Source organism: Helianthus annuus, chromosome 4 (assembly GCF_002127325.2).
Source record: "Helianthus annuus cultivar XRQ/B chromosome 4, HanXRQr2.0-SUNRISE, whole genome shotgun sequence".
NCBI classification, from domain to species: Eukaryota; Viridiplantae; Streptophyta; class Magnoliopsida; order Asterales; family Asteraceae; genus Helianthus; species Helianthus annuus.
Genome location: NC_035436.2, coordinates 169,793,753 through 169,820,264, shown reverse-complemented (window position 1 = coordinate 169,820,264; position 26,512 = coordinate 169,793,753). Strand labels below are relative to the sequence as shown.

Here is a 26,512-nt window from a genome sequence, read left to right as displayed (position 1 = left end):
TTGGGTCCATGTGGGTAGCGAATGGTGCAAGGTCATCAAAGATAGCCATGGGATCGGGTATCTCAACGGCTGGTGGTGCAACAACGGGTGTATCAGAGGCAGTAACAGGGTCGATGGCAAGAACGGGCTCGGAAGTGACTGGAGCGGGCTGATAATCAACAAGCATGGCAGGAATCGGATCATCTGGATGAGCAGGAGCCTCAGCAGGCTGCTCCAACTCCATCTCCTCATCAGCGTCCATGCGAGGAATGGAACCGAGTCCCAACGGTGGGATATGTGAAGCTATCGACTCAATGGAACCTGAAGCGGACAAATCAGACTGAACCTCCATACCAGGAAGCTCGACCATGGGAACAATAGGATCAACATCTGGGATATCAACAGGTGGAACACCGTCCTCCACCGGGGCCCCACCATCCTGGTCTCCCTCCGGGGGACCCTCGATGAGTAGGTCGATGTCACCATCGGGTAATGCGTCGATAGGTTGTTCCTCAAAGGGAACTGCAGCGAAGGGGAGAGGGGCAGGGATGGGAACAAGAGGTAGGTCCTCTCCTGGTGGGCCGTCAGCTAGGGGTGCGTCGTCTCCGAAGATCGGTAGGGCAAAAGGCTGAAAGTCGTCTTCGTCTGTGCTCGTGGTGTCTGAGGTGTAAACTCCCGAATCAGTGGCCATCTCGTCATCAGAGGTAAGAGTCCTCGGGTCACTCGCGTCGGATACTCCACTACCGGATGATGCCAGGGTGTCTGTAACACAACCACAACATATGCACACAAATAAGGTAAGCATGTAAACAAATAATAATGAAATCATGTATGCATCCTAGTCTTCCCAGACTATCCCACCCAATCTGTAAGACTGAATTCCCTAGTCTCCCAAACTAACTCCCTGGCCTTTAAGACCAACCTTCCAGTCTCTAAGACTAATTCCTTGGCCTCTAAGACCAACCTCATAGTCTCTAAGACTCAAATTTTCCCCAGCCTCTAAGGCTAAACATCCCCAATCTCTAAGATTGTGTCCCTCAGTCCCTAAGACTGAACTCCCTCAGTCTCTAAGACTGATACAAAAATTTTGATAAGTGTATTTGTGCCCTTTTGTTTGTAAAAATGTTTGTGCCCTGGATCTGGACTTTTAGTGTATGCAAATGTAAAAACGTTTGAAAACATTTTCGTGAGAGCCCTAGTGATCATAGTCTAGACTCGAGAAGGAATCCTAGTTCGCTATGATCGAGGCTCTGATACCAAGCTGTCACACCCTTGCTTTTGCGGAAGCGTGGGTTTATTTGGTGTGACTTCTTAATACCATAGCAACAATCACAACATGCTATATGATAAAAACATATGATGTTCATCCATTAAAATAGTTAAAAATGCATAACATATTGTTTTAAAACATCAACCACAAAATGCGTTACAAAACATGACTTGTTCAAAAGGAGTTCATAAGACTCGACGAAAAGCTATCCATGACACAAGGATTTGAGACATGCAACTCGTCCAGGAAAGAGTCACACTTCCCAAACCTACGACTCCGGATGACATCCTTATTAAGTACGCAGCTAATCATGCATCACTTGCCAGATCCAACTTAATTACCTGAAATACATGTAGTTTAAAAAGTCAACAAAAAGTTGAGCGAGTTCATGTGTAAGTCTGTGTGAATAAACCGTTTAATATGTCTGTAAGTAAAAATAGTCCCTGGTATGTAGCAATAAGGAAAAATTGATCACCGTTGGGTTGCAAATCCAATAGTATATGTGAATGATGCAGGAAGACTCAAACATAGCAAATTTGTCTCCGGTATGAAGACATAGTCACCACTATGGGCCCCCGGCCTCATGGGTGTGGGCTCGCTACACCCAAATAGATCTATCACTCATGTCCCGTGGTCCTACTATGAGGATTAATGGCCTTAAGTGTCATGCCCACCACTCACTTGATCGCGTAATAAAAACCCCTCCTTAAGCTAATCATACCAATATAAAATGTCTGAAATAAATTGTAAACATGTATTCCACCCCCGAAGTATAAAACCAAAAACAGTAAAGGAATAGGGGGTCATGAACTCACCGTAGTGCGTCTTGACTCGAATCTTAACTCTTTCCGCTACACGACAACCTACAACGTACTAATGTCTATTAGAAGAACGGGCCGTGCCTTGGCTTAGAGTTTAGTGTTTTGATTTGCGTTACTTAGGTATTATTTTGTTAAAACAATAATAATTATTTAACTTAACTATTGTCTTTAGAAAAATAGTTAGACAACTATTCTGTATCTATTTCCTCGAATATTTTACTAAGTGTTCGGATTCTCGGAAAATTTCGGCAGAGTCTCCTCTGTAAATAGAGGTGTCCATGCTTAAATAGCATATCATTTTCTTTTACGTAAATCCAATAGTTCATTTTCAATAACCAAACCGACATATCGACAAACAAAACGTTACATACTTCATTTCAGCTTTATTACTCGAAACCGGACTGTTTTCGAGGATTTTTATAAAATAGTTAACCTTTTCCAAAAATTCTAAAATTTTTACAGAATGTCTCATATGTTCCAAAATTTATTGTGTAAAAATATCAAAGTCCAATTCGTTACCCATATTTTATAGAAAATCATTTTCTCGACTGCAATCAGATTTATACCTTCTAATTGCAGTTTACGGAAATTTTCACTAAAAATTAACCGTAAGTCCGTTTGACGAAATTCCAGTTGGAAGGTCGTCCTGACAATGGTGTCTATCTACTGTAAAAATTTCATGAGTTGATTTTACTCAGGTTTTAAGTTATGACTCCGAAAATAACACACTTTTTCTGCAGTAAAGATGCAGCTTCAGCTGCTGTCCAAAAATAGTCTTTTAAAAATAGTAAACGGTCTCGAAAAATTATGATTCCAATGCCATTTGTTTAGTTATTCCAAAATACTCATTTTAGGCTTTAGAAAATCCGTTTTTCGATTTAAAATGATCCCGTTACAGCCTGTTGAAGTTGGCTGGAAATCCAACTCAGCAAGCTGTTTACATTGTAGAAGTGACTAAAAATGCATAAACGAAGATCCTAACCATGGTTTATTGATGAACAAATGTAAAAACTTCAATCATGCTTTAACCAACCCTAAACCATTCAGATTTCAACCTCACACAACCTTTTTCTATGTGGTTTTTAGGCAGAAACTTAAGTTCATATTTTAGTGCTTAAGCTTGTGTGTGTGATGAACATTCAACAAATCGTAACAAGAATCAAGGTGGAACAAGAGTATGAAGGGACTTACTACTAGCACAAGGCTAGGGTAGTAATCGTAGGATGAGATGATGGTGAAAAGTTGGTGACAAAGCTTGAATCAAACTTCCTTGAACACCTTCAATCTTGCACTTCTATGGATGAACTTCACACTTGAAAGAGAGCTTGTTGGAGAAGAAAATGGAGGAGGTGAAGAATGATGGTGGTGATTTCGGTTATGGAGAGAGGGGGGGTATATGAGCCGAAATTTTAGAGAGAGGAAGGAGGAGATTGGTTGTAGTTTTTGTAATGATGGAATTTCCTTGGAAACATGCACAACTAGAACTTAGGGTAATCATACCCCATCTCTTGGCCAATAGTAGTGAAGATGGTAATATCAAATATCTAAACAAAATATTTTCAAATCATTAGGGCAGATTTTTGATTTGGGGGGGGGGGGTAAAGTGTAAATTTTTGGTAATTAAAAGGTATTAGGTTAGAAGGTTAAGGGTATTTACAAGTATAGTGGGTGTATGTCATGTTTACATGGTGCATGGGGATTTTTGTGACCATGATTAATTTAAAATGATAAAATAATATTTCTAACAATATTTTCATGTCTCGGGTAATGTCTGGTTGTTCGGTTTCGCATCGTTCCGTTAAAGCGTTTAATTGTCCCGTAAAGCGTCTTTTGTGCATCTTTTTGTAACGAAATTAATTCCAACACTTAGGAAAGTGTCCAGGACCATTTAGTCAATACTCTGTATAATATGAGTGTGTTAAAAGCTGAATTGTTACTAAAAATGCGGAATTCTATAATTAAATTGCGTTTTAGGCACTTTCCGGCACTCAAACTATCACCTAGTGGCGTAGTCTTATGGTCCTCACTCCCCTACACTCCATATTGGTGTAGTGTTTTATCCCTGGCCCATACTGGCCTACAAATAGTATCTGTCTAAGTGCTGGCATTGTCAGCACGTGTCTGAGTTACCCGCTCGCTGTGCTAACTGTGCTTTGTGCATCAGGTTTGTCACTAAGAGTCTGTATGAAACAAATAGAGTGACTGTATGTAAAGAATGCACATGTATGTATATAACATAAATCAGTAAGTAGTTTAAAGCGTCAGATGTAGTCAAGCACAGTCATTAAGCACATAATTAGGGTTAATTAATTTGTACAGTACCTGTAATTATACGGGTTGTCACACGCGAGGCTTAGGTATTGTGTAATGAGCTCGCGCGTGGTCTGCAGGATAACCAGGTTAATGAATAAGGAGTATGGTCTGCGCGACTTTTTGGGACCATACCCCTTCAAGACCCCCCCAGTCCAGTGCTGCTTCCACGCGCGAAGTACATGGTTGGAGCTCTGGACTCAGAAAAAAGAAAGTGTGTTGGTCTTGTAAAGTATTTGCTAGGTCTTGGTAGATGGCGCGTGTGTAAGCGGTTGTCGATTACTACGGCGCAGCTACCAGGTTTGCTTATTGATAGCTGTTGCTTTTCAGGGTTAGCGCGCAAGCTCATTGGCTAATGATGTGTGCGTCGCAGTCCTTGCTAACTTCTGCATGAAGTTTCGTAGTAAATTTAGGCGGGAAAACTCTCGAAATTTGAATTATAACAAGTTGGTGTAAATGTCGTTGATGGCGACAGTTGAGTTGACTGCTGACGTGGCGATCATCATGCTGTCACTGACGGTTCGTCTTTCTGTCAGGCGAGTGAGGCCTACGCGCGCGTGGTAGCTGTTACCCCGAGAATCCCGCCTTACGTGGCGATTGCTGATTGGATACTCGCGCGGTGATCTCGGCACGTTTACCCATCGCATTAAATGCGATGGGTATATATATCCGATTATGGAGAGAGAAGTGGACATCATCTCCTTTGCAGTTTCTTCTCTTCTCTCTCTTATCTTCAAATCTTCAAGTTTTTCTTGAGTATTCTTCAAGTTTCCCAGGAAAGTTTGCAGTTCTACCACCCTTTTCTTATATTCCGGTATCTATGGCCGAGGAAGAGTCTGTTCAGGTTGAAGAATGTAACACCTCGAAAAATTTCGTCCAATAATGTCTTGACACGTGTCATAAGGTTCCGGTATGTGAAAACAAACTTTAGAGGGACTAAAAGTGACAAACAGTGAAAACTATGGAACGTAAGGGTCCAAAGTGTCAACAATGGATAAATAGACTCTATGACAACCCTACATAATGTTTATAACTTTAAACGGATGGATCATGGATCATACGAAGCGGAAAATGCACAAAAGTGAGGAATTACAAACTATAGGGGCCAAAAGTGTCAACATGTTGAATTTGTACCTCTGAGTGAACTTTTGGCAGACCCGAAGCTTTATAATGCTAAAATATACTCACTAGAATATGTGATAAAAATTTCATGAAGTTTCGTCAACGTATGAGAAAGTTATGGCCAAAACCGTACTTGAGGGGTTAAAAGCGTCAACGTCGAATTTCATGACTTTTCGGTTGAGCGCAAAGTTATCCGAGGACATTACCATGTTGGTAAATGTCCCAAGGTTCTTAAAAACCAAGTTTGGGGGTTTACGAGTCAAGATAAGTAGCCGAAACATCGCGTGCAAGGACAGGGACCAAAGCTGCCAAGTTTGAAAGTTGTTTGGCTGTTAAGCAGGTCAGGCGACCCGCCTGGACAGGCCCAAGCGGGCCGCGAACCCCTATCAGATGCAGAATTCGCGAAATGGGCATTTTAGGGTCCGAATTTGAAGTGCAAAACAGCTCATACCACCTCCAAAATGCTCCAATGGGTGGTCTTGCATGCCTAGCCTACTAAGAACTCACTATAACATCTGATTTCCTCTTTAAATCAGATCAAAGATCATTTCTTTGGCATTTCCTTTGTGATCAAGAAGCTCTCAATTTGCAAGAACACTCTCAAGATTTTCTGGAGCATTTCTGAACATCAAGGCCGACTCCAAGTGCTTGCTAGGCTTCATTAGGACCTTGGTAATCCTTTATATCAACCTCTAATTCGTTCTAGCATAGATTAATTGCTAAAAGTCAAACTGTTGTTCTTATACTTTGACTTTCTGATTAAACGAGTTTTACTCAGTCATTTCTCAAATTGAAACCACATATATGTTGGTATTTATGTGGGAAACAAACCCTCAAAAGGGTATTCTCTGATTCCCACTTTATGCATGCTAATTGTCGAGTCAAACTTGTTTCTAAAAAGTCAACAGAAGTTGTTTTTGCAAAAATAAGCTTAAATGGTAATGTAGATGACATGCAATCCGTTTGATCATCAAAAATAACTTATAATGGATATAAGAATGTGTTTTATCATCATCAACTCGACAATCTTTAGTATAAATACGAATCGGAACCGAAAGTCTTGTAAAACGACTTTTTCATAGACTATCGATTCGGATTCGTACATGCATGTTTGAGATCTGTATTGGAGAGTATTTTGAACCATTTTTATTTTGGTAAAACTCTCTGGAATTTTTATTGCTTGAGTCTATGTTTAGCCGATTCATTTGCATGTTTCCGATTTATGCTTAAAGTTGACTATTTTTCCCTTTTTGATATAAAACGTGATTTTTGGAAAAGTAAAAGAGTAGAAATCTTTATTTCTAATATATAAACTTGCACCGAAAATTTGAGGTCAGTTGGTGGTCCAGATTTTGAGTTATGGCCGATATCGTAAAACTATATCTTAAAGTTACATAAACGGCGCATTTAGCGTATAACCTATTTCAGGCCACGTTTTGGTATAAAACTTTTTACCCACTGATGTTATATAATATTTTGGGATTTTTGATGATTTTTATTTAATTTTTGGCTGATCGTTTCTTAGATCGCTAAGTTATTTCGGTTTATGCCGGTTTTGACCGTTTAAGCCATAAAATGAGTTTTACACATTCTTTTGACCCGAAACCTTTTTCTACTGATTTTATATGTTAAATAAATTATTTTGAGCATTCTGGAAATATAAAAATCTCAGCTTTCTTTTGAAAACCCGGAAACGGCCCTAGATCGCATTTTTAGCATTTTTAACGCATAGTAAGCGTTATACTCATTTTAAACATATAAGACTCATACCCACTGATGTATTTAGTATATTTTCATATAATAACAGTAAGTATAAGTATATGAACTCAGATTTCCAGTTTTGGCATTTGTAGCCCTTGTGAAATTACTAAAATACCCCTACGGTGCATAGTTTGATTTTAAATATTAAGTTTGGTATATGGGTCATACCCTACTGTTATAATATGTTAAATGAAGTATATTTTCTGTATAAACCAGACCTGAAACTCAGATTTCTAATTTGACTCTTTTATAATCTTTTAAATGACCAAAATGCCCTTCTAAGGCATAAATTGAGTTTAAAATTATTCCGGGCAATATAGAACATAACTTACTGATATTATATCATATTTAAAGCATATTATCTCAGGGAACTTGCATTTGACTCTTTTGGCTACCCGTAACGCCCTTTTTGCGTTCGGTTCGGTTTACGTAACTAGTTTGCGTAAATTGACCGAAACGGGTCAAACGTTATCATTTTTATCTCAAAATCCAGAATGTATTTAGTATACCCATATTATACAAGTATTCAAACTTGTCGGGTCTAAATCACATTCTATCCGGTCTTTCGCTTAATCGTGCGCTTGTACCGCATCGTCCTTAAAACTAACCGGTCTAAGCTTAGGCTTAAATAAAGACCCGTTAGGAATCTAATAGGTTATTATAAACCTTTGTTCCAGATTAGGAGGCCCAGTAAAAGCTACCTACACTTACTGTTTGTGATTCATACTTGCTCAGGTAAATACATCTTGACTTATTTTCCCTATACGGGCTTGGGGTACGGTATTTATAATACCGCTTGATCGGGCGCACAAGTCCTGCACCTTATGGGTGTACAGTCTTGAATAGCTTGTGCGACTCGTTTAAACAGTCTTGTCTTACTTTAGGCTTTGGGGGGTTATTGACCGTGTCCCGGATATCCTTGGCATTATCTTACGAGATGGCCACGACCAGAGCACGGGGTGTAGGCGTACACCCGGCGTGTATAACTCTTTAATGTGGTGTGTCATTTAACCTTTAGCCCGGACAGCAGATCCCGGGCCACCATAAGTACGGGTACATGTAAATCGTTCACAAGTTTATATTGCATAAATATCCCAAGTTAATAAAAATATTTATGCCTTGTGCATTTAAATCAATTTTCAATCATTTTCAAAATGAGTCAGTTGATTTGTATTTACCAGTGTAAACTGACGTATTTTTCCCAAAAGGTTAAGTGCAGGTACTATACGAAATAGGCTGGCTGTTTCCTAAGAGCGTCCACTATAGTCTCGCAAGCTCGGACGACAAATAACTGTTGAACAATTTTATCTTATTTTATTTGATTCGCCTGTGGATCCGTTTCAACTACTTATGATGTTATTATGTCATTTTAATTAAAGTTGAAATGTATCTATTCTGCTTCCGCTGTGCATTATTATATTGTGTTGTTTGTCTATGACGATGCCAACCACGTCACTGTACCCCACACCGGGCCCACCGGTGACACGTGGAGATCGGGGTGTGACAGGTTGGTATCAGAGCCAACGCTGAGTGAATTAAACACTAGCCTTTTGTGTTTGATCTCAGTTACACAATTGCACATTCCTCGATTTTCGAGTCTAGACAAAGAACTTAGGAAATGTTCAAAATTTCGCTGTTTTTTTTATTTATTATTAGCTTTGTCTTATATATTTTGTTGTGCAACTTGTTTGATTTTTGACAGGTTCATCATGCCGCCACGTATGCGAGGACGAGGAGGATTCGCCACATCACATGACCACGAGGCAGGGCCTTCGCACAGGCGAGCCCCTTCAGCTTCGCACAACGCTGCAGCCCATGATCTTTGGAGATCATTCGCCGAGCCAGCCAGGCACTCGGTATCTTTGAGCACCTCGCCATCCCTACCCCACTCATTTGGGCCCCATTCTGAAAATGGGCCCCATGACTCCCATGGATCTTTCATTCCATTACACCAGTCACCTCACCACTACCCAGCACCAGCTTATCAGGGCCTATACAACCCTGATGCTTACTTGGATGAACTAGTGGGTCATAACCCACTAGGACCGGAAGACCACTTCTCTGGTGGAAACGAGATGGAGGTTGACGAGGACACTGACCCTTCCCTACCACCGTCCGGCACGCCTAACCATCCCATTGAGATATCGGATGGGTCACCATACAGGGGATCACCATTCAATGGTGTTGACAGCTACGAGGAGAGGTTTAAACAGCATGATTGGTTTTACACCCCCAGCCATCACAACTCTCCCATGCACCAGTCTTACCACGGTTCTCCCGTGCACTCTCAGCACCATTCCCAGCAGCAGCAGCTTCAGCAGCAGCCTCAGCAGCAGGACCCATCTGAGGCCTTTTGGCGCGACGTGGTCACTCCGTCGCCACCACCACCACCGGTTTTGCCTCCTCCGCCTCAGAGGCCAAGGAGGAACGCGCGTATGTCTACGCGAGGAGGGATTCGCGTTGCCACCCCTCGACATTCAGGTAGCGGCCGCTACTCGCCGCTCCACGAGGAGTCAGAGATGGGAGAGTCTCAACATCCCGTCTCAGAGGTTACTTCTGCGACTATTGCGCCACTACCGCCGCAGAACTTTGGAGAGCCCATCCCTGCGTATGCTAGCGCAGCGCAGTTCAACCCTTTCGAGCCGACTTTTCCTCCCGGTTATGATTATACGGGAGATCCCTACTGGTTAGCTTCAGGCTACAACCCTCTCAACCAGGAGAGTGCTTTTGGAGGTCCCTGGGTTACGGGACAATCAGCTTTTGGATTCCCACCGCAGGGATACCAGCAGCCGCAGCCTCCACAGCCACAGCAGTATCAGCCACCGCCGCCGGCGCCGATGATGTCGCCACCGCAAGTCCAAGAAATCCTGCAAGGGATACACGACGTGCGACGGGAATTGCAAAATGATCACCGACACAACCGCGGTATGTTCAAGAAGATGGTTGACTTGATTAAGGGTAAGAGTAAGAAGGATTATTAAATCCTTTGTTGTTAGCTCTTTTACTCATGTCCCTGCGTGGACATTTATTCCTGTATTCTACCCCTGCGTGGGTATATTTCTCTTATTCTACCCCTGCGTGGGTATGTTGTTCTATTAACCCCTGCGTGGGTTTGTTTTGTTTGTTGTTGTTATTGGTTTAGCCCCTGCGCGGGCATGTTATTCATGTTATTTGAATTAAAGTCCCGTTTAGGGCAAGGATGTACTAGTTACTTTATTTAAAATTTGAAATGGTTAATTTGAATTTCTCATTTTATTTATGTGCATGAAAATAATATTAAAATAAATGGAAAATATCAATTTTTATTTGATTTGCCATTTTAATAAGAATCTTAGTAAGGTAGAACCTAGCTTGAATGCCTTATTTACAGGCCTAGCCAATATGGTAAAACCTGGTTGAAAAGATTCAAATCTCTGTTAACATCTGAAAACATGTTAACATTCCTGGCCAAGTGTGATCTGTAAAATCACACAAGCCACCCTTTTTAATAAATTATCTACAGATTATATCTGTACACAAGTCTGTTTATGACTTGATACCTACGGGTTATGACTATGTCATATAGTGGCAGTTGTGGTTTATGACTCCCTGCCTAGTAAAGGATTATTTGTTTAATTATACAATGCTAATCCTATAAAAATCTAAATTTATAATTTAGTAAGTTGTCCGAAGTGACTAGGCCTATTGCGCCAATATATATATATTTCATTCCATAATATAGTTGCTAATAAAAGCCCCGAATGAAATTAAATGAATTAACTATTATGATTCTTAATATCATGGTTAATAAATCGTCTAGAACGATAATACTGTTAGGTTTCTAAATAAGACCTTGTCCTTTTATGTAGCTTAAAGCTACATGGCCAAATCGGAGGAGACCAACAGTCATTCTGGAGAACACCCAGATAATACCAGGATTCACGTCACTGGTGAAGAATTGCAAGCACTAATAGATAACGCTGTTGCCAAAGCTATGGATAGGCAATTCAGAGAATCTAGCGGGACCCGGAGTAGGACCCGAACTGTAACGCACGTCAAGCCCAAGACTCATTCGGAGGCTCATAGTAACCACCTTCTAAGAAGAATGAGCCAAAGAAGGATGAGGGGGATAATCACTCCTCCAACCACAGCAGTATTCCTAAGCAAGAAATCAAGCTGAAGCATGATACGCACAGCAAGTCCTGTACGTACAAGTATTTCGTTTCATGCAAACCCAGGGATTTTACTCGGGAAAAAGGAGCAGTTGATTGCATGACGTGGATTGATGAGATGGATACAGTTGTTGACATCAGCGGGTGTGCTGATAGGGACGTTGTGAAGTACGTGTCCCAGTCGTTCAAGGGAGATGCGTTAGCATGGTGGAAGTCACTTCTGCAAGCTGCCGGTAAGGCCGCTCTGTATAGCATGACCTGGGATCAGTTTGTAGCACTGATCAAAGAGAATTTCTGCCCGCAGCATGAGGTCGAAAGGATTGAATCGGATTTCGTATCACTAGTGATGAAAAACCTCGATTGTCAAGCGTATCTTACTACATTCAACACCTTATCTCGGTTAGTGCCTTATCTGGTGACCCCAGAGCCGCGAAGGATTGCTCGATTTATTGGGGGTCTGACACCGGAGATAAAGGCAAGCGTCAAGGCTTCAAGGCCTACGACATTTAGATCCGTAGCTGATCTATCCCTCTCCCTCACTCAAGATGTAGTCAGATTGAGAGCTATGAAGAGCTCAGAGGAGAACAAAAGGAAACGTGAGGATGACACCTCACGAAGATCGGAGAAACGACACAGAGGGAACAACGACCATAGGAAAGGGTCGGGATCTAAGAAAGGAGATCATCAATCGGGTGAGAGACCCAGATGTAAGACCTGCAAGAGACACCATTTTGGGAAATGTCGTTTGGAGGCGAAATCCCAGTCTCAAGAAAAACGGTGTGGAATCTGCAAGTCCACGGACCATAAAGCCTTGGACTGCAAGAAGCTTAAGGACGCAACTTGTTTTGGTTGCAACGAGAAAGGGCACATCCGGCCAAATTGCCCAAAAAATGCGAAGAAGGCTGATGAAGGGAAGAAGACTAATGCGAGAGTCTTCAGAATGGACGCCAAGGAAGCAATTCTTGACGACAACGTCATTACAGGTACGTTTCTTGTAAATGATGTTTTTGCTAGAGTCTTGTTTGATTCAGGAGCCGATAAGTCGTTTGTAGATGATAAGTTTTGTAAATTGTTAAACCTTCCTGTTAAAGCCTTAAGCGTGAAATATGAGGTGGAATTAGCCGATGGAACCATAGAAACCGCCTCGACTGTTCTAGAAGGATGTGTTATATCCATTAGGAATCATTCCTTCCCGTTATCCTTGCTTCCCTTTAAGTTAGCTGGATTCGACATAGTGATAGGCATGGATTGGTTGTCGAGTAACCAAGCCCAGATTCTGTGCAATAGAAAGCAAGTAGTAGTGAAGACTCCGTCTGGTGAGTCACTCACTATTCAAGGAGATACCCAGCATGGACTGCCTGAACAAGTGTCCATGCTCAAGGCATCCAGATGCATGCAGAAGGGATGTGTCATTTATATGGCACAAGTTACCATTGATGAGCCGAAGCCGAAGATTGAAGATATCCCTGTTATCTCAGAATACCCTGAAGTATTCCCTGAAGAACTACCCGGTTTTCCACCGGATAGGCAAGTGGAGTTTCGGATAGACATCATTCCAGGCGCTGCGCCTGTGGCAAGAGCACCATACAGATTGGCACCAACGGAGATGAAGGAGTTGAGGACGCAGTTGGATGATTTGTTAGCTAAAGGTTTTATTAGACCTAGCTCGTCTCCTTGGGGAGCGCCAATATTGTTCGTTAAAAAGAAGGATGGATCGATGCGTCTGTGCATCGATTACCGTGAGCTTAACAAGGTCACTATCAAGAATAGGTACCCGTTACCCAGGATCGACGATCTGTTCGATCAGTTGCAAGGAGCAAGCTATTTCTCCAAGATTGACCTGAGGTCAGGTTATCATCAGTTGAAAGTCAAGGATGAAGACGTGCACAAGACAGCGTTTAGGACTCGTTATGGACATTACGAGTTCCTAGTGATGCCTTTTGGACTCACTAACGCACCAGCCGCATTCATGGATCTCATGAATCGTGTCTGCAAGCCCTATCTAGATAAATTCGTTATCGTCTTTATTGATGACATCCTTATCTACTCGAAGAGCCAAGCTGACCATGAGAAACACCTTCGTTGTATTCTCAAACTTCTACATCAAGAGAAGCTTTATGCCAAATTTTCGAAGTGTGAATTTTGGCTTCGAGAAGTCCAATTCCTTGGACATGTAGTAAGTGAGCGTGGTATCCAAGTAGATCCCGCTAAAGTAGAAGCAGTCATGAACTGGCAGGAGCCGAAGACTCCTACCGAGATTCGCAGTTTCCTCGGATTGGCAGGATACTATAGGCGATTTATTGAGAACTTTTCAAGAATTGCTGCGCCCCTAACTTCGTTGACTCGTAAGAAGATTAAGTTCGATTGGGGCCCTAAGCAGCAGGAATCCTTTGATATTTTGAAGAAGAAGTTGAGCAATGCTCCAGTGTTGACATTGCCCGATGGCGTAGAAGAATTTGTGGTGTACTGTGATGCGTCACATACTGGTATGGGCTGTGTACTCATGCAGAAAGGCAAAGTCATTGCCTACGCTTCTCGACAGCTAAAGGTGCACGAGAAGAACTACACCACCCACGATTTGGAATTGGGTGCAGTCGTATTTGCTTTGAAGCTATGGAGACATTACTTGTATGGAACCAAGTGTATAATATATTCAGATCACAAGAGTCTTCAGCATCTGTTCAATCAGAAGGAATTGAACATGCGTCAAAGGCGATGGATGGAAACTTTAAATGATTATGACTGCGAGATAAGATACCATCCAGGCAAGGCAAATGTTGTTGCCGACGCCTTAAGCAGAAAGGAAAGGGTGAAACCAATCAGAATCAATGCCAAGCGCATTGAAATAAGAAATAATTTGAATGAAAGGGTGTTAGCTGCACAGAAGGAAGCTGTGTTGGAAGCTAACTATCCTGCGGAGAAGTTAGGAGTAACTGAGGAACAGTTATCCTACGACAAAGATGGAATGCTACGACTAAACGAACGAATATGGGTTCCAGTCTATGGAGGACTTCGGGATGTTATCCTCCAGGAAGCCCACAGCTCTAAATATTCCGTTCATCCTGGAGCTGATAAGATGTACCAGGATTTGAAAGCAAACTACTGGTGGATTGGTTTGAAAAAGTCAGTAGCTGAGCATGTAGCTAAATGTTTGACTTGTGCGCAAGTCAAGGCTGAGCATCAGAAGCCGTCAGGTTTGCTTCAGCAACCTGAAATTCCCAAGTGGAAATGGGAAATGGTGACGATGGATTTCATCACCAAGTTGCCGAAGACGAAAAAGGGAAATGATACCATATGGGTCATAGTAGATAGACTGACTAAGTCAGCTCATTTTCTACCCATCAAGGAGACGTATAGCTCCGATATGTTAGCTCAATTATACGTCGATAAGATTGTAGCGCTACATGGTATACCTATATCTATTATCTCCGATAGAGATACTAGATATACATCGCATTTTTGGAAGAGTTTCCAACAATCGTTGGGCACTCGTTTAAATTTTAGTACGGCTTATCATCCTCAGACTGATGGTCAGAGTGAGCGTACTATTCAAACTTTGGAAGACATGCTTCGTGCATGTGCTATCGACTTGGGTGGTAGTTGGGATAAGAACCTACCACTAATTGAATTCTCCTACAACAATAGCTACCATTCCAGCATAAAGGCTGCGCCTTTTGAGGCCTTATACGGTAGAAAGTGTAGATCGCCCATTTGTTGGGCAGAAGTTGGAGATGTCCAGTTGTCAGGACCAGATATCGTCTTTGAGACGACAGACAAGATAGTTCAGATTCGCGATCGTTTGAAAGCTGCCAGGGATAGGCAGAAAAGTTATGCGGATCCTAAGCGCAAAGATTTTCACTTTGATGTAGGTGATAAGGTATTGCTTAAAGTATCGCCCTGGAAGGGTGTGATGCGATTTGGAAAGAAAGGCAAGCTAAGCCCGAGATATATAGGACCTTTCGAGATCATCAAACGTGTCGGGTCAGTTGCTTATAAGTTAAACTTGCCTGAAGAACTTAGCGCTATTCATAATGTGTTCCACATCTGTAATTTGAAGAAGTGTTTCGCTGACGATTCACTGGTTATACCGCATACGGATATACACATAGATGAGAGTTTGAAGTTCGTGGAAAAACCTTTGTCGATTGAGGATCGACAGGTGAAAAAGCTTCGAAGGAGGTACATACCTATTGTAAAGGTCAAATGGGATGCCCGTAGAGGTCCCGAATACACGTGGGAAGTGGAATCCACGATGCAAGAGAAATATCCTCATTTGTTTCAATAAATCTCGAGGGCGAGATTTCTTTTAAGGGGGTGAGGATGTAACACCTCGAAAAATTTCGTCCAATAATGTCTTGACACGTGTCATAAGGTTCCGGTATGTGAAAACAAACTTTAGAGGGACTAAAAGTGACAAACAGTGAAAACTATGGAACGTAAGGGTCCAAAGTGTCAACAATGGATAAATAGACTCTATGATAACCCTACATAATGTTTATAACCTTAAACGGATGGATCATGGATCATACGAAGCGGAAAATGCACAAAAGTAAGGAATTACAAACTATAGGGCCAAAAGTGTCAACATGTTGAATTTGTACCTCTGAGTGAACTTTTGGCATACCCGAAGCTTTATAATGCTAAAATATACTCACTAGAATATGTGGTAAAAATTTCATGAAGTTTCGTCAACGTATGAGAAAGTTATGGCCAAAACCGTACTTGAGGGGTTAAAAGCGTCAACGTCGAATTTCATGACTTTTCGGTTGAGCACAAAGTTATCCGAGGACATTACCATGTTGGTAAATGTCCCAAGGTTCTTAAAAACCAAGTTTGGGGGTTTACGAGTCAAGATAAGTAGCCGAAACATCGCGTGCAAGGACAGGGACCAAAGCTGCCAAGTTTGAAAGTTGTTTGGCTGTTAAGCAGGTCAGGCGACCCGCCTGGACAGGCCCAAGCGGGCCGCGAACCCCTATCAGATGCAGAATTCACGAAATGGGCATTTTAGGGTCCGAATTTGAAGTGCAAAACAGCTCATACCACCTCCAAAATGCTCCAATGGGTGGTCTTGCATGCCTAGCCTACTGAGAACTCACTATAACATCTGATTTCCTCTTTAAATCAGATAAAAGATCATTTCTTTGGCATTTCCTTTGTGATCAAGAAGCTCTCAATTTGCAAGAACACTCTCAAGATTTTCTGGAGCATTTCTGAACATCAAGGCCGACTCCAAGTGCTTGCTAGGCTTCATTAGGACCTTGGTAATCCTTTATATCAACCTCTAATTCGTTCTAGCATAGATTAATTGCTAAAAGTCAAACTGTTGTTCTTATACTTTGACTTTCTGATTAAACGAGTTTTACTCAGTCATTTCTCAAATTGAAACCACATATATGTTGGTATTTATGTGGGAAACAAACCCTCAAAAGGGTATTCTCTGATTCCCACTTTATGCATGCTAATTGTCGAGTCAAACTTGTTTCTAAAAAGTCAACAGAAGTTGTTTTTGCAAAAATAAGCTTAAATGGTAATGTAGATGACATGCAATCCGTTTGATCATCAAAAATAACCTATAATGGATATAAGAATGTGTTTTATCATCATCAACTCGACAATCTTTAGTATAAATACGAATCGGAACCGAAAGTCTTGTAAAACGACTTTTTCATAGACTATCGATTCGGATTCGTACATGCATGTTTGAGATCTGTATTGGAGAGTATTTTGAACCATTTTTATTTTGGTAAAACTCTCTGGAATTTTTATTGCTTGAGTCTATGTTTAGCCGATTCATTTGCATGTTTCCGATTTATGCTTAAAGTTGACTATTTTGCCCTTTTTGATATAAAACGTGATTTTTGGAAAAGTAAAAGAGTAGAAATCTTTATTTCTAATATATAAACTTGCACCGAAAATTTGAGGTCAGTTGGTGGTCCAGATTTTGAGTTATGGCCGATATCGTAAAACTATATCTTAAAGTTACATAAACGGCGCATTTAGCGTATAACCTATTTCAGGCCACGTTTTGGTATAAAACTTTTTACCCACTGATGTTATATAATATTTTGGGATTTTTGATGATTTTTATTTAATTTTTGGCTGATCGTTTCTTAGATCGCTAAGTTATTTCGGTTTATGCCGGTTTTGACCGTTTAAGCCATAAAATGAGTTTTACACATTCTTTTGACCCGAAACCTTTTTCTACTGATTTTATATGTTAAATAAATTATTTTGAGCATTCTGGAAATATAAAAATCTCAGCTTTCTTTTGAAAACCCGGAAACGGCCCTAGATCGCATTTTTAGCATTTTTAACGCATAGTAAGCGTTATACTCATTTTAAACATATAAGACTCATACCCACTGATGTATTTAGTATATTTTCATATAATAACAGTAAGTATAAGTATATGAACTCAGATTTCCAGATTTGGCATTTTTAGCCCTTGTGAAATTACTAAAATACCCCTACGGTGCATAGTTTGATTTTAAATATTAAGTTTGGTATATGGGTCATACCCTACTGTTATAATATGTTAAATGAAGTATATTTTCTGTATAAACCAGACCTGAAACTCAGATTTCTAATTTGACTCTTTTATAATCTTTTAAATGACCAAAATGCCCTTCTAAGGCATAAATTGAGTTTAAAATTATTCCAGGCAATATAGAACATAACTTACTGATATTATATCATATTTAAAGCATATTATCTCAGGGAACTTGCATTTGACTCTTTTGGCTACCCGTAACGCCCTTTTTGCGTTCGGTTCGGTTTACGTAACTAGTTTGCGTAAATTGACCGAAACGGGTCAAACGTTATCATTTTTATCTCAAAATCCAGAATGTATTTAGTATACCCATATTATACAAGTATTCAAACTTGTCGGGTCTAAATCACATTCTATCCGGTCTTTCGCTTAATCGTGCGCTTGTACCGCATCGTCCTTAAAACTAACCGGTCTAAGCTTAGGCTTAAATAAAGACCCGTTAGGAATCTAATAGGTTATTATAAACCTTTGTTCCAGATTAGGAGGCCCAGTAAAAGCTACCTACACTTACTGTTTGTGATTCATACTTGCTCAGGTAAATACATCTTGACTTATTTTCCCTATACGGGCTTGGGGTACGGTATTTAAAATACCGCTTGATCGGGTGCACAAGTCCTGCACCTTATGGGTGTACAGTCTTGAATAGCTTGTGCGACTCGTTTAAACAGTCTTGTCTTACTTTAGGCTTTGGGGGGTTATTGACCGTGTCCCGGATATCTTTGGCATTATCTTACGAGATGGCCACGACCAGAGCACGGGGTGTAGGCGTACACCCGGCGTGTATAACTCTTTAATGTGGTGTGTCATTTAACCTTTAGCCCGGACAGCAGATCCCGGGCCACCATAAGTACGGGTACATGTAAATCGTTCACAAGTTTATATTGCATAAATATCCCAAGTTAATAAAAATATTTATGCCTTGTGCATTTAAATCAATTTTCAATCATTTTCAAAATGAGTCAGTTGATTTGTATTTACCAGTGTAAACTGACGTATTTTCCCAAAAGGTTAAGTGCAGGTACTATACGAAATAGGCTGGCTGTTTCCTAAGAGCGTCCACTATAGTCTCGCAAGCTCGGACGACAAATAACTGTTGAACAATTTTATCTTATTTTTATTTGATCCGCCTGTGGATCCGTTTCAACTACTTATGATGTTATTATGTCATTTTAATTAAAGTTGAAATGTATCTATTCTGCTTCCGCTGTGCATTATTATATTGTGTTGTTTGTCTATGACGATGCCAACCACGTCACTGTACCCCACACCGGGCCCACCGGTGACACGTGAGATCGGGGTGTGACAAAGAAGGCCCCCTCCCAGTTCTTAAATGGGATCAAGGGTTGTTTGAGCAAATCACTAGAGGATTTCAGTTTCCACCGGAGTGGGATGCACGTTATCCCCGGCAAGGTCAGACGGTCGCCGACGCACCGCCGGGGTATATAACGTTGTTTGAAGATTTCTTTCTTCACGGGAATTTCCGGTTGCCGGCCACAGAATTCATGGAATCCATTCTAATTTCTATGGCTTCCATATTTCTCAGATGAGTCCGGCAGGGATGGTGAGAGTTAGGCACTTCGAATTTCTATGCCGATCTCAGGGAATGGAACCTACTGTGGAGAAGTTCCGGGCTTTCTATCAGTTGATAAGGAATATTGGGTTCTATTCCTTCGGCAATCGTGGTGCTGCGAAGAAGATTCTGATAGGTCCTCCCAAGAGTTTTCACGACTGGAAGATGAAGTTCTTTTTCATCAGAGAGGAGGTGATGCCGATCGCGATGATCTTTCGCGAGTCGGATAAGATCGAGAAGGAAGAGCTCCCAATCCCAAAAAGGGGCTGATTGGTATATGAATTTACTTGCGACACCCAACCGAATTTTCGGTGAGCAGGTGTTAGTCGCGGCACAGATGAGTGATAAATGGCCAGAGACCAGTGAAGAAGTACCAGTCCTCGAGTTTAATGGCGAAGGTATGTGTTATTTCCTTTTTCTTTTCTTGTAATGTACTTGCACCTGACTGTTGCTTTTTATCGCAGAAGCGCAACTTTATCAAGCAGCCTTTCCCACTTTTGGTGGGTCTATGGGCGTGCGCCCGCTACGATCTGGAGAACCTTATTGGTATAAGCAAATAAAGGGCAACTTTCTCTTTCCCTCGGCTGGAATCTTTGCTAATCCTCCTTTCGCGACTGAAGGTGCGCTACTTCCAAAACCGAGACCCTTGCGCGGCAAGACCTCTGCTGGAAAGGAAATCTTGTTTCTTTCCAGCGAAGAGTCCGTAGGTTCGTCGCAAGAAGAGTTGAGCTCATGGTCTACCATATTTGCAGGTGTGCTGCGTGACTTGGGGATAGACCCGGAAGAGAGAGCAAAGAAGGCTCCTACAAAGAAGAAGACCAAGAAGGTGACAATTTACACTGGTGGGACCAGTAAGAAGGGCGGAAGTAGCCGCGCGGCTGCGGCTCATGATAAAGGTACTCTTCGATTTCGACAGAGTAACCTTGAGGATTACGTTGTCGCTAGTGACTCACTAGAGGGTTTGTCCCGTATAGGTGAGAAGAAGAAAAGCAGCGCGGCCGGGTAAACAAGTTCTGGAAGCGCAGGGTCCAGGATCCCTGAAGCCGGCGCAACTCCCTCTTCAGTCGCCGTGGCCGAGGAAGAAGAATAAGAGCATGAAGAAGAAGAAGAAGCTGCTAAGCTAATCTTCAGGAAGAGGTCGAGAGAAGAGACTGCTGCTGGGGCTGGACCGGTGCAGAAGACTGGCCCAACCATAGGGAAGCAGAGTAGTCTGCGCTCCCCTTACAAGTTTTCTCCAGGTTAATGTTCCGAACCTCGTGTTCTGTCTTTTTCCTTAGTAAAATTTTTAACATTTATTTTCTTGCAGAGGCACTGAAGAGAGCCCCCGAGAAGGCTAAGGATATTGGGCTTGAGAGGCCTAAAGAGCCGACGGCGAAGAAAACCAAGTTTATCATCAAGCCTCCCAAGGCAACTGAGAGGGAGGTTGAGAAAACGACTGAAGAGCCCACAGGCGATGTGATTCCTAAGAAGGAAACAGCAGAGACCGAGGCTGTTGCAACCACTAAGCACGTCGAGGCGCAGGGTCCGGAGGTCGTGCATATCACAGGGCTTGACCAACCCTTCAAGAGAAAAGAGGCTGAAGTTATTAAGCCAAAAGAGCCTGAAGTTGTTAACATTTGTGGTTCTTGAATGCTTCCCGTCAGACAGCGTGACGGGGAAGATGATCTGGCCCAAAGGAAAGACTGTCTCGTTGCAAAATCCGGATAGAGGGTAATCAACAGGCTCGAGGCGCGATTTGTCTTCTTCATCAAACTGGTTAAAACATTGTTCATAAATGATGTCAGCTATGCTTCCTGGATCGATGAAGACGTACTCTGTTTCATAGTGGCCTATGATGCCGGTGATGACTATGTGGCGTATGGTCCCCCGCGCACCACCGGAAAAATGACTTGTTGTTCCTGCCATGCTGGTTCAAATGGGTGCTTGCTCTTGTTCCTTGCGCTGTTCCTTGGTCCATTGGCCATGTGAGTTTCTAGGCGCCTAACCTTCTTCTGGTTTCCATAATCATTCCTTTGAATCTGGCGCGTTTCTGTGCGCACATTTTTAACCAGATGGCTTAACTTGCCGCTCTTCAAAGCCTTCTCGATCTCTTACCTTAGACTGATACAGTCATCGGTCAGATGACCTGTATCCTTGTGAAAATCGCAATACAAGTTCGGGTCTTGCCCCTTCTTGTTTGTCATGGGCTTTGGTGCCTTAATGTCATGGTTCTCCGTCATGAGCACCTCTTTGGGTGTTTTAATGAGCGGAGTCCAATGTTTTTCTCGGTTTTCTTTCTTAACGGCTTTTCGATAGCCGATGCGATCAATCGTGTCTCGCGCGTCTTCTTTAAAGTAAGGCCTTTCTTCGTAACTGCTGGATTGGCTTGCCTTCTATCCAGGATTCCTGTTTCTGTTTCGCTTGCTATTGTCGTGCGAGTTTGCTCTTGAAAAACGATCTTCAGTGTAAGAGTTTTTGGTCCTAGCCAATGATTCTTCAGTCTGCGCAACGATCTTCACTGCTGCCATGAGTTTGTCCCATTCTTTTGGCATACCGTCTTTCCCGGTGATAGTCCTGATTAGACTGTCACAACGGATGGCCTTTTTGAAGTGGGCGTGCATTAAGTCTTCGCTTACACCTCCAATCTCTAAGCACTCCTTGTTGAAACGAGTGATGAAATCTTCTAACCCTTTATTTTCTCTGCGCCAGATGTCTGTCACTTCGGACGTATCGCGCTGATAACGTCTCTGCTGGCTGAAATGGGCTACAAATTGGTCTCTGAAGTCGACCCATGACTTGATTTTTCCAGATGGGAGGCTGTCGAACCAGGCGCGAGCAGCCCCTGTGAGAGTTTGAATGAACAGATGGCACCACATTGGCATGGTCCATTCTCCTAAAACACCAACGCTTGTAAATACTCACACATGATCATCAGGGTCAGTGAGACCGTTGAACTTTCCAACTGTTGGAGGTAACTTTGCTTTTTCTAGCGAGGCTAGAGCGATGCTTCGGATGAACTTCGAGTGTTCAGCAGCTTCTGCTGGCCTGTAAACAAGACTGAAATCACGCTCTGCTTCTTCGTTATAGGCTGCGCGTGGCCTTGGTTTGTAAGACTCATGATTTTTCTGCAAACGGTTGAAGACTGAGGAACCTTCATCATCTTGCCAAGTAGGATCATCCGGGTCTGTGTCAGCCCATTCATTGTTCATGTTGCGCGGCCCTAGCTGGCTATGAACTGGGCGTCTTTGTTGCACGTTAGATGGATGGTCATAGTAACAGCCTGTCTCCCCGTATGTGTCGCGCGTGTCACGCACGTTTGGTCTTCTCTGGGGAGGAGGTCTGTTGAATTTCCCTTGTATGTTTTGTTGAGGGGGTGTTTGGCGCGCCCCCTGAATTGGACCCGGAGGTGTAACCAAGGATGGTTCTGCTTGTAGAATCACTTGTTGTGCGCTTAAAGACTGATACGCAGCATTTATGGTAGCAATCTGCTTGGCATACCAGGAGGCTAAGGTTTCGCCTTCTGGTAGCCCTAATAACGCCGAAATATTCGGGTTTGGAGCTGAGTTTGACGGACCAGCGATATTGCTTGTTGGGGTACCCGTTTGAGTGATGCGAGTGATACTCACGCGGGGTCCCCCAGTGTTTGTTGCTTTGCCTTCGACTAACTCGTCAGTAGGTTGGAGTTGGACATGCGGGTTGTCCTCCCCCGCTCCTACGTTAGAGTGTGTTCCGAAACCGAAATCGGGCACTCCCTGACCAGCCATGATCGAGAGAGTAGAAAAAACTCAGAAAAAAGAAAATGAAGTGATTGTAAGAAATCGGTGGGAGCCAATGAAGAAACACAGAACAAATTTTAGGTTTATTAGTTGGGTTTATGTTTCAAACATGAGGGTTAATCTTCTTAATCTTTCCTGAGCTCAAGTGTGATCCTTCCTGCAAAACAATAACACCCCGTTAGCTCGTTAAGAGGGGAATATGGGGGTTTCCCTCTTAACCAGACTCCGACATGAGAATAAGTAACTGTTTTGAGGAGATAAAAGTGTGTGTTAAGAGTGAGAGTAGAGAGAACAGAATGTTTAACCTGAGTATGGAAGTCCCTATTTATAGCCGGAGTGGTGTAGGAGGAGATGGGCTGATGGGCCTTGGGCCGGAAGGCGACAACAAGGAATATCCTCTTTGTCTCACTAGTATCGACTGTTAGTGGCTTCTAGAAGATCTTCGGTGCTGGCGCACCTTGCTTGGAGCCATGTGTCCGAGTTGTCGGCCTTGTTGTCCTTCTGTCATCAGCAAGTGAGTGGAGATCATGGGGCAGTTGTCGCCGCCCCCTGATTGGTGACACGTAAGCATCCTTGTGTACTCTCTGTCTCCTGCACGATTGTTAATCATGGAGCACGATAGGGTACAGCCTGCCAGACGCTGATTGGCTCGTTCTTCTGCCACTTGTACCTTTGATGCTTCCTGAAATGACCTTGCGCCGCTACCCTCGCGCGACCCTTGGTGTGTATCCAGGTAATCGGCGCAAGGCTTAGGGGTTGAGGGCTGTTATTCAGGATGCTAAGTGTGAAACCTGATGGCATGTCTTTCCTGGACCTCGCGCGAGGCTTAGGTAATGTGTAATGAGCTCGCGCATGGTCTGCTGAATAATCAGGTTAATGAATAAGGAGTATGGTCTGCGCGGCTTTTTGGGACCATACCCCTTCAAAAACATAAACTTGTTCGATATAAACTATAGTCATGATAAACCAGTTTCATTAAATGGCATAAGAATGTAAATAAAACTAAAAAAAAGAAAGTGTTAAATGTCATTTTAGTCTATGTGATTTGGGCCATTTTGCGAGTTTAGTCTAATAGTTTGAAACGTTTCCATTTTAGTCCAAATAGTGTCAAACGTTGCCATTTTAGTCCACTGGGTTAACTCTATTCATTTTTTCGGTTAAACAGAAAGGCAATTTGGTCATTTTATATGGCTAAATTGCCATTCTAGTTAACAGAATTACATATAAAATGACTGAATTGCCCTTCAAGTTAACTAAAAAATTGATAGAGTTAACCCAGTGGACTAAAATGGCAACGTTTGAAACTATTTGAACTAAAATGGCAACGTTTCATATTTGGACTAAACTGACAAAATGACCCAAACCATAGGGACTAAAATGACTTTTAACTCTTAAAAAGAAAAGATGAATACAAAGATATTATATTGTCATATTTAGGGAAGGTTCAAATGAAAACCACTAGTTACTGTGAAAACTCGAAAACTAATTAAAAAAGCCAAAAAAACATAACAATTTTTTTTTTGCATACCAATTTCGCCATTATATATATATATATATATAAATTTCAAAAAAAGAAAAAAAAATTTTGTAGTGCACATGTGTAATACTACACATGTGTGTGTACTACAATTTTTTTTTTTTTGAAAAACAGTTTTTTTTATATAAAAAAACCTACGATTTTTATAAAAAATTGAAAAAAAATTTTTGGTGTGTTTTTTAGGCTTTTTTAGTTAGTTTTAGAGTTTTCATAATAAAAGTGGTTTTCATTTGAACTATCCCGTGGCATATTTAAATTTAAAGCGCATACAAATAATCACACATAATAATCATTTTAGATCAATTTAAAACCTTACGATCTCAATGATGTTACTAAATTAGGCTAAATCGTAAAATTTACATTGTGTATAAAATTGTTATTAAATAAACCTCTTAAATCTTATCAATAAATTGATAAGAAAATGTTCAATCAAGTACCAAGAATAATATGGATTCATGTGCCATATATCTTAGATTACATCAAATTACCAATCCATAGGTGGAGAATGCTTAAGACTTTATGAGTAGACTTTAATCTCAATGATTATATAACTACTCATAATGGTGTCACTAATCCCATAATCTCATGTCTATTATAGCCTCTACTAATCTATGATTAGGAGCGAATTAATCTCTATAATGATGTATCAAATTACTATTTTTTTTTGAACGACAAATTTGGATCACTGACGGACCACTGGAGTATCATCGTGCCACCAGCAGAACCAACCGATCATATCCATCTCCACTAGGCAATAATGCCTATACACAAATTCAGGAGGAAACCTAATAAATCTGGAAAACCCCCTTTGTGGGAATCGAACCCATGACCTAATGGTCATAAGCCTTATCCCACCACCAAGATACCACTAGACTATAATGCCATGGGTTATCAAATCACTATTGTGTGTGACTAACTACATTTAAAAGATGTAACTAACTACTAATGATGTATATCATTTCTTGGCATCCCATTTTGTAATACACCATCATAACATGCCCATTATGTTTCTAAAGTTAGTAGTTTTTGACAGTCATCTTCTTCTTTTCACTGACATATGTTTGTGTATAATTAAGAGAAAGTGTACATAATATCTTTTAAAAATGAGTGGATTATAGCTAGCTCATCCTACATTACCACATGCATGTAAGTGGATAAAGAGCCTTAACTTTAAAGCACACATGAAAAAATGGTCCCTTCTATGAGCAAAAGTGAAAAGGAAGGCATCCTACATGACTTTGGGCATTGTTTTTGAGACCCATGCTTGTATTGTAGGCCATGTAAATTTCTTTTATCAAAAGGCATGGTTACCCACAAAAGCAAAGTACAAAGTTGGGAAATAGAAAAGTTAAAAGAGTATGTTAGGTCATGAATACTCTTCATCATCCAAAGGCCAACACATCCCATGTGACATAGACATAGTCTTATATTATATCGTTTGGAGATTTGATAATGGTTGAGTAAGAAAGAATGTTTGTCGAGTTAGAAATATGTAAATTTTACTCTGACCAACAGTTTTTTATATTGTTTTGGATATTATAAATGACTAATAATAAATTGATAAAAATGTATTATTATAAATGGTAAATTAACTTTGTTGAATTAAAACTTCTAGATAAGTTACAATTATTTAAGATCGTTACTTTTATAACCATGTTTTAACTATCTAAGAGCCATACTTGCTAT

General features: G+C 41.4%; 1 protein-coding gene across 1 annotated transcript; it reads right to left on the bottom strand.

Moving 5' to 3' along the window:
• Positions 1–21,906: 21,906 nt before the first annotated feature.
• Positions 21,907–22,395, bottom strand: LOC110943684. The gene has a single exon (XM_022185417.1). It carries the CDS (start codon positions 22,393–22,395, stop codon positions 21,907–21,909), a length of 489 nt encoding a protein of 162 aa, XP_022041109.1.
• Positions 22,396–26,512: the final 4,117 nt, after the last annotated feature.

Excerpts from the sequence above, each read along its gene's own strand:
- LOC110943684 (XM_022185417.1), bottom strand. The coding sequence starts at position 22,395 with ATGCCAATGTGGTGCCATCTGTTCATTCAAACTCTCACAGGGGCTGCT.